At 52.5% G+C, this 9,277-nt stretch overlaps 1 protein-coding gene across 1 annotated transcript; it reads left to right on the forward strand.

Annotated features, from left to right (window-relative positions):
* Nucleotides 1-1,454: 1,454 nt before the first annotated feature.
* On the forward strand, nt 1,455-6,688 carry TENT5C (terminal nucleotidyltransferase 5C). Its single transcript, XM_040422788.1, has 2 exons — nt 1,455-1,581; nt 4,263-6,688. The coding sequence occupies exon 2, from the start codon at nt 4,276-4,278 to the stop codon at nt 5,440-5,442; it is 1,167 nt and encodes a 388-aa protein (XP_040278722.1). The 5' UTR covers nt 1,455-1,581; nt 4,263-4,275; the 3' UTR covers nt 5,443-6,688.
* Nucleotides 6,689-9,277: the final 2,589 nt, after the last annotated feature.

Here is a 9,277-nt window from a genome sequence, read left to right on the forward strand (position 1 = left end):
CCCCAACACCGCCACTCTCTCATAGAGGGACCCCAACACCGCCACTCTCTCATAGAGGGACCCCAACACCGGCACTCTCTCATAGACGGACCCCAACACCGGCACTCTCTCATAGACGGACCCCAACACCGGCACTCTCTCATAGACGGACCCCAACACCGGCACTCTCTCATAGACGGACCCCAACACCGGCACTCTCTCATACAAGGACCCCAACACCGGCACTCTCTCATACAAGGACCCCAACACCGGCACTCTCTCATACACGGACCCCAACACCGGCACTCTCTCATACACGGACCCCAACACCGGCACTCTCTCATACACGGACCCCAACACCGGCACTCTCTCATACACGGACCCCAACACCGGCACTCTCTCATACACGGACCCCAACACCGGCACTCTCTCATACACGGACCCCAACACCGGCACTCTCTCATACACGGACCCCAACACCGGCACTCTCTCATAGACGGACCCCAACACCGGCACTCTCTCATACAAGGACCCCAACACCGGCACTCTCTCATAGACGGACTCCAACACCGGCACTCTCTCATACACGGACCCCAACACCGGCACTCTCTCATACACGGACCCCAACACCGGCACTCTCTCATAGACGGACTCCAACACCGGCACTCTCTCATACAAGGACCCCAACACCGGCACTCTCTCATAGACGGACTCCAACACCGGCACTCTCTCATACACGGACCCCAACACCGGCACTCTCTCATACACGGACCCCAACACCGGCACTCTCTCATAGACGGACCCCAACACCGGCACTCTCTCATACAAGGAACCGAATACCAGCTCTGAAATCCTCTGTGCTGCTGGGAGGACCCTGCTCCTTTCACTATGTAACCCTCCTGTATCATTCTCTTGACGCAGCCATGTTGCTGGTTTTGCGATTGTGACGCAATTTTGTGCACCGTTCTATGTGTAAATGGAGGGGGTGGTGTAACTCATTTTATCCAATCAGCTGTGTGCCTTCACTTTGCGGCAGCCTATCACCACGCTCGCTCGTCGTCACGTGTTCTGGGGCAGTCACTTACTTACATACTTTGGCGAAAAAGAATGAAATCTCGATTAGAGCTGCTCTGAGAGGCCGCGCCCATTATTTATTGCACGTGACCCTGTGACGTCACAATCCTGATGGCGCATGGAGTTTAGACACTACCATTATTTATTGGTTTCCTAGTAACTATTCATGACGGCGGCGAATCACAGACAAGCAGTTCCTGACGTCACAGGCGCACTGATCTCTCTATAGACTGTCATAAAGTTGGAGAAAATAGTCCGAAGGGTTCCCCGCTGACCTGGGCGCCCAGGGCTGACGGTGGATACCACACTGCAGGGGACCTCTATCTCCTCGTTCCCGGCATCCTATATCTGCGGCTGCGGACCGGAGAAGATAACCTAGCCCGTGCAGCGGTCGAGGCGGAAGGATCTTATGAAGTGCCATTCCTCGGTAGTATATAAGAGCAGAGCGTCGTGTGTATGACGTCTGTCAGCGGAGGTTCGCTGCAGCTGAAGGAGGTTGTGTTCTGTGCTCAGCGTGTGTCCGGCCTGGTGAGTGCGGCTACCGTATGGCGAGAGGGGCTTCTAATGGGTGTAGTGCTATAGAATAGTGTACTGTGTGTGATACTATATAATAGTGTACTGTGACGTGTAATAGTGTGTGATACTATATAATAGTGTACTGTGATACTATATAATAGTGTGTGAGACTATATAATAGTGTGTGAGACTATATAATAGTGTACTGTAATGTGTAATAGTGTGTGATACTATATAATAGTGTGTGATACTATATAATAGTGTGTGAGACTGTATAATAGTGTAATGTGTGTGTGATACTATATAATAGTGTGTGAGACTATATAATAGTGTACTGTGTGTGATACTATATAATAGTGTGTGAGACTATAATAGTGTACTGTGACCTATAGTGTGTAATACTATATAATAGTGTGTGTGAGACTATATAATAGTGTACTGTGACGTATAATGTGTGTGAGACTATATAATAGTGTACTGTGACGTATAATGTGTGTGAGACTATATAATAGTGTACTGTGACGTATAATGTGTGTGAGACTATATAATAGTGGGGTGTGATATAATATATATATATGTGATAGTATATAATAGTGCAGTGTGTTGTATAATTATGTAATACTATATAATAGTGGAGTGTGATATATAACGGGGCAGTACTCTACCCTTCCTCTGCCGTACATTATACCGGTCTGTTCTGTAGAATGGACTGGTATAATGTTCTCACATGGACCCTTCATCCCCCCCCTCCCCCTCTCTCTACAGCTGTGACTGGGCATTACCCTCAGTGCTGGGCCCCCTGCCTGTACCTGTTTGGGGGGGCCCTGGTACTGCCTCTTTTGTGCAGGTGGATGCCCACTTTCCCCTTGTTGGGTGACTGGGACCAGTTAGACCCCTGTGGTTTGGGGGATCCCCCTGTTGTAAAGTGCTGCTGATGCATGTCAGGATGAGCTCGGGGGAGAGGAGCTGACTGTGCCTGGGATCTGTAGGGTTGGGGTGAGCACACTTATGGGGTCCCTCTCCCATCTGAGGAGCCCCCGCTGCATGTCGCCTAGCGCAGAACTACAATTCTCATCTCGGGTTAGGCGTTCTGGTTTGGTAACAGCTGGAGGGCTGTGCGTAGACTGAGACATTGTAACAAACCATCAGCTGTATGGGTTCTGAATGTGAACTTAGAAGTTCCGCCACAGATTCGACATCTGTGCTTGCTGTCAGTGACTAACTCCTCCTGGGGTCTGCCCTGTGTGGGGTCCCCTGGGTCCTGTTATCCATATTTGCAGCCTCAGGCGGCACTATATATAACCGCAGGGCGGCATTCTAAGAATGCTGATACAACCTGTCAGGATTGGGGGGGGGGGGGGGGGCAGACGTTCACTGGTTGCACGGTTTTCTGGAAGCTCTGCTTGTCCTGATATTGGCTCTAGTACTCTAGTCACTTCCGGAGCTGCATGTACCCCTGTGTTTGGTTTCTCAGCTAACCTATTAGTAAAACTATGAATGCAGCTCTGGATGTGACTGGAGTAGAAGAGAAGAATGAGCCTATGTAGTCTGAAGGTGAATAATCAGAAGAGGGTTGAGCAGACCTCGCTGTAGTGTCACCCGGCTCTGCTACATCGTGACGATCTCTGCCCCTCTTATATCAGCGCTGGAGCGTTATAACCTCCAGATGTGGCTGACATCAGCCGCTCTTATAACGCTCCAGCGCTGGCGGGGGTGGGTAGAAGTGTCAGCGGTGTATTGCAGCTGGTAGATGAGACTGCATGCTCACCTGGCCACTGCTGATGGATCGTTACAATGTATCAGTCTGCAGTCCAGGCTGTTTGCCTCACACTATGGATTGGATACAATTGTAACAAACTCTTCTGTCAAATCTTTCCTGAGCCAGTGAGTGTCACTGCTGAATTTAACCAGCATTATTCAGTTTATTGACAGCAAGCAGAGGTCGTAAACGATGGGGACGTGAAATGCGCTCTGAATGTAGTGTCCCCGTTTTTGTACTGAAGCCCTCGGTGCCGCCTTTATGGCTGGCGCTCAGCTTAGACGTGTGTGGACTTGTCAGGCATAGCAGGGGGCTGATCCGCTGACCTGAGGTGCCTGCCTGCAGCGCCCCCTGTGGAGGGGGTCGGTCACTGCACTGGACGGAGGCTCTGGTGCCTCCTGCCCTAGTCATCTGCAGCTCGGTGCCAGGGAGCTATTAAAAGCTTGGGAGCTGGCGGGCGGCCAGAGTACATGCGGTCACCATATGGGTTATGCGCTCGTCGGTGAAAGCGGAGCAGCCCCTGCGCCCTCTTAATATAGCCTTGCAGTGCTGCCGAGGGCCTCCAGCTGCGCCAGGCCTAGGTTGCCCCAGACGCCTGCATGCCTATGGTTTCCCATTCTGTGTGCCCCTGACAACGGCTTCAGAGCTGTTGCCTTCGCTCATTAAACCTTGGCCTAATTGAGCTGTTTGTGATGGAGGTTGCAGACTTTGACCAGATAGCGGGGATCCAGGTGTCAGCACAGACTACACTTATTGTATCCGGACTCTGAGGAATGTCTTTACTCCAGTCACATCCAAAGCTGCATTCAGACTTCTGCTTGAAGCTGAGATCCTATAGTATTGCAGCTCTGGAGGTGACTGGAGTAGAGGTAATGTCACTTGTTGGGTTTGTTTTTGGTCTTGTCACTGACCCCTCTTCCTCTTGACTCCGCAGTGATACAAGAACCATGGCAAGCCAAGGAAGCGAAGCCCCCGGTCCGTCCAGGGCCCGCAGCGTCCTCACCTGGGAGCAGGTGGACCGCCTCAACAGCTTCCTTACAGAAGTGGTTCCCATCCACGGCCGTGGAAACTTCCCCACCTTGAAGATCACCCTGAAGGACATTGTGCAGATGGTCCGCAGCCGCCTGGAGGACGCCGGGATCAAGGTGCGGGACGTCCGGCTCAATGGCTCAGCGGCCAGTCACGTCCTGGTGAAGGACAACGGCCTGGGGTACAAAGACTTGGACTTGATCTTCGGGGTGACCGTTTCCTCCGAGGCAGACTTCCAACTGGTGAAAGATGTGGTCATCGGCCTACTCCTGAACTTCCTACCCAAGGGCGTGAACAAGGAGAAGATCAGCCCGGTGACCCTGAAGGAGGCCTACGTGCAGAAGCTGGTGAAGGTGTACACCGAGGCCGACCGCTGGAGCCTCATCTCCCTGTCCAACAAGGACGGCCGCAACATCGAGCTCAAGTTCGTCCACTCCATCCGCCGGCAGTTTGAGTTCAGCGTGGACTCCTTCCAGATCGTGCTGGACTCTCTGCTCTTCTACTACGACTGCTCAGAGAACCCCATGTCCGAGCACTTCCACCCCACCGTCATCGGGGAGAGCGTGTACGGCGACTTCGAGGCCGCCCTGGGCCACCTCCGGAACAAGCAGATCGCTACCAAGAACCCGGAGGAGATCCGAGGCGGCGGCCTGATGAAGTACAGCAACCTGCTGGTGCGGGACTTCAAGGCAGCGGACAGGGAGCAGATCAAGTCCCTGGAGCGCTACATGTGCTCCCGCTTCTTCATCGACTTCTCGGACATCTTCGAGCAGCAGCGGAAGCTGGAGTCTTATCTCCAGAATCACTTCATCGGGGAGGAGAAGAGCAAGTACGACTACCTGATGATCCTGCGGCGCGTGGTGAACGAGAGCACCGTGTGCCTGATGGGGCACGAGCGCCGGCAGACCCTCAACCTCATCTCCCTGCTGGCCCTCCGGGTGCTGGCCGAGCAGAACATCATCCCCAACGCCACCAACGTCACCTGCTACTACCAGCCCGCGCCCTACGTCAGCGACGCCAACTTCAGCAACTACTACATCGCCAACACCGCCGTCTCCTACCCAACATGGCTGCCGTGCAGTTAGAGGCCACCTCTGGGGCTGCTGGACCCTTCACTGTCTGACTATTGAGCCTCCGTTACAGGAATGCCACCAAGAGCCCACTCCACTGCAAAAATGTGAGCCCCCCGTGAGCATTTCTGAATGTATACGACGCAATCCGTTACCGCTGATACTGTGACTCTCTGGGGACCCCCTGACTTTTTAAACCGATCAGTGTTTTTGTTTGGACGAGCCCATTACCCCTGGTGGGGGGGGGGGGGAGGGGGCGGCTCGATGGAACATTTCTTCCCTGGAGCGTGGGGTCTATGAATGGCCCTGGGACCTGAAAGAAAAAAAAAAAATGAATGAAAAAAGTAGAAAAGAAAAAAGAAAAAAAAAAAATCTAAAAAGTTAAATTTTTGTGTTTATTTATTGTAAAGACATAAAACAACCAAAAATGGTAGAAAATGTAAAAAAGTGTTGTGGGCGTGTGCTGCTGCCGGGTGTGGGTTCTGTTTCTGCTTGTGCCTTACTGCGCAGCGTCTTCCCCTGGCGTGGATTTTTTTTTTTTTTGTGGCTTTTCAGAGCTGCAGTTACTTTATTTTCGGGGGGTTTTTTTGAGAATTTTTTTCCCCCCCTTTTCACTGCAGCATCAGGTTACAGAAAAGCAGCATAGACGTCAAGGGGTGTCCTGGTGGGGGGGTGCACTTCATGTCCAGGGTTAAATGGCTGTTTCTGTAAACCCTTGTACTGATTTGTCTCCATTCACAACCAGAGCTGCAGTCTCCACTTCTGCACAGCGTTGTGGGGGGATGTAGTGGACGCACCAGTCACTAGTGCAGGGATGGCCAACCTGCGGCTCTCCAGCTGTTACAAAACTACAACTCCCACCATGACCTGCTGTGGGCATGCTGGGAGTTGTAGTTTTGCAGCAGGTTGGCCATCCCTGCATTAGAGTGGCATGCTACACCTCACAGCGGTGAAGGTGCTGAACAAGCAGAGGCTGCAGACCCCAACCAGTTGCAGCTCTGGATGTGACTGGAGCCTACCAGCTCTCTTCTGCTTGAACTGCTGCCAGGAAGTGTTGTACAAGGGCCGGTCATGTATTTAGTGGTCAGTGACTAGTCGTGCTTTTGTCTCGCTACCTGGGAGGGGGTGGGTGAAGTGCCTTAAACCTGCCAGAGGTCTGAGTGCCCCCCTGGTACACTGTAACGACACCACTTCTCTTGTACTGTTACTGCTCAGGAAATTGTCTTCTCTTGTAATCAGAAATAAAAGCCCCTTGACGTAAGCAGCTGTCGTCTTGTGTCTCTGTGTCGGAATCCTCCAGCGCCTGTGGGGTTAATCGGTATCTCCTGCTGTAATGGAAATGCAAATATCTGCGCCCTGCGCTGTTTGCCCAGATGTTGAGGCTTCCAAGAAAATCCACCGAGCGATCGTCCTCCAGCTGCCGGAGGTCAGGGCACAACATGGAGACCAATCTATACTCCGCTCACTGCCTGAGCTGCATAAAAAAAAAAATCGGGGGCTGTCATCTACCTCCAAGTGCCCTGTGTAGAGCAGGGATCAGCTGCTGTGAGACTACAACTCCCAACATCTAAACTCGGCTGTTCATAGAAGTGGAAGGAGTATTCTGGGAGTTGTAGTTGCTCATATGCTGCAGCTCTGCGTGTAACTGGAGTACGGGACATGGTGCTCCGCGGGGGCAGATAGTAAGTGGTGAGAAGCCAGTAGCTGCTGACCACACAATCTGCTTGCTTTCAGTGAAAAGCCTTCCATTAATGGTTCTCATTTGTGTTGTGCCGTCCCTATGTTATTCCTCCTAGAAAGCTGTCAAATCGCTCACAGGGTGTAATGACCGGCGCAGCGTTCCTCTCTTGTTCCTCCTGTGTGTACAATTAACGAGACCACTGGGTGCGACCCTTCATGAGGTAACTGTCCGGTGGTTTCATGGAGTTGGTTATTGGTGCGTTTTCCAGGAGGAATAACAGAGGTAAAGCATAACCCTGTTATTCATCCATGAAAACCAACTTACTGAAGCCCCCTGACATCTGTGCCTGGGAAAGCTGGGTGTCGCAGCCATGGCAGGGCTTCCACCCAGGCTTCAGGGCTCTGTAGAAATTGGCCGGGTGCCCTCTGCACGTCCTCAGGGCGTTGTGCCCTCTGATATCCTGGCGGCCGGGACAGGTCAGGCTGTATTGTCACCCGGGCACCAGCGCTGGACTTCAGCCATGTGCAGGGACTTTGGCCGATCTGTGGCCGGAGCTGCAGCAAACATCTGCTCCTGGGACTTGTAGTGCAGTTGGGATGACAACGTTCCGTGCCATTTTCTTAAAGCTTTCTCGTACAAAAATAAACTCTCCCTACCTCATATTAGTCCTTATACTCCAGTCACAGCCAGAGCTGCACTTGGCATTCTGCTGTGTGCAGACCCCCTGTTGTGGGAGCTCAGCCTGATACGAAACGTGTCCCCTTCAGCAGCTGCTTTCTGCTCAGAGCAGCGCCCCCTACCTCGCCATGGTCATGTCTGGTGTTGCAGCTCTGTTCCATTGCTGCGTATCATGGGCAGCAATACCAGGTCCAGCCTGCACATGGCTGTGGCGCTGTTATACAAGCTTCTTGGTCATCTGCAATGCTTGAAGCAGCTGTGGTTGTGACTGGAGCATAAGACTGGGCAATGTTCACACAGTGGATTTTTTTCCATGCAGTTTTTTTCACGCTGTACTTCATATGAAATGTGCTCCTCCATGATTGCTGCCCCCCCCCCCCCCCCCCCTTACCAAAAAAAGCTACGTGTTTGAAATGAGGCCTATCCCATTACAGGAGAACAGTAGATGCAGCTCTAGATGTGAGTACAGTCCCAGCTGCTAGGGCTGACGAGGTCTGGAATAAGCTGGAGGCGGTGGTCGCTCTGCACTTTAAACGGGAGTGCGTCATGTCACCTCTGAGACTCGCCCCGGGCGCTGCGGATATTTGCGCTGCTGTTTCTTGGCTGAGCTTAAATCCACAGAAGATTGAGAATGTCGTACAAACAGCCCTGCTGAGCGGCGCTCAATGACTTTCCGATAGTGTGCGGCAGCGTGGAAACTGCGAGCCCGTGCCAGCATCACCGCCTGGAGCGGGCATCGGAGCAGAGCTTCACATTCTAGTCCTGGGACGCTCAACTACAATTCCCAGCATGCCCTAATAGCGGTAGACTCTCCAGGCATATGCTGGGAGTTGTAGTCTGCTGCATTAGACTCTGGGGGATGTAGTGTTTGTGTAAGTGAGAGCTGAAGTGTGAATGCAGCTCTGGATGTGACTGGAGTACTAGTCACTGCCATTAATAGACGCCGCAGTTCTGTCCGGGGCTGCGTTCATCTCGGGTGACCCCAGGACGCGTCTGCTGCCGATCTCCAGAGTAACTGAGACGCTTTTAATGAAATAATCCTCTAAGTGCAAGATCACAAAACCGCGGGAAGGAGGCCAAATCCGAGTCACCGCTATCGGAGCGCTCGGCGGGGCTGGCGAATCAGTGAGATAAGAACAAAAAACACTGATAGCGCAAGGGCCAAGCCAGAGGGGAGTTGTTAAAGGGGGGGGGGGCGCTCCACTCATTGTAAAATATCATGTTAGTGATGTCATCAGCAGTGGGCGGGGCTGTGACTACCTCTCAGACATGATATACAGGCAGGTTGTCAGCAGTACCAGATCATATTAATGGATACAACTATTACATAACAGCGCGCAGTACCAACACCCTGTATAGAGCGCGCACTGTGTTTGTCATCTGGCACAGCTGTGACCTCTTGCATGTAGGCATGTGTTGTGCGTGTTCTTTGTGCTATCAGATGCAGTCATGTTTGCCTCTTGGCGGATCACAGGGTCTGAGCGCCGGTGA

The sequence above is a fragment of the Bufo bufo genome, chromosome 3 (genome assembly GCF_905171765.1).
Source record: "Bufo bufo chromosome 3, aBufBuf1.1, whole genome shotgun sequence".
NCBI classification, from domain to species: domain Eukaryota; kingdom Metazoa; phylum Chordata; class Amphibia; order Anura; family Bufonidae; genus Bufo; species Bufo bufo.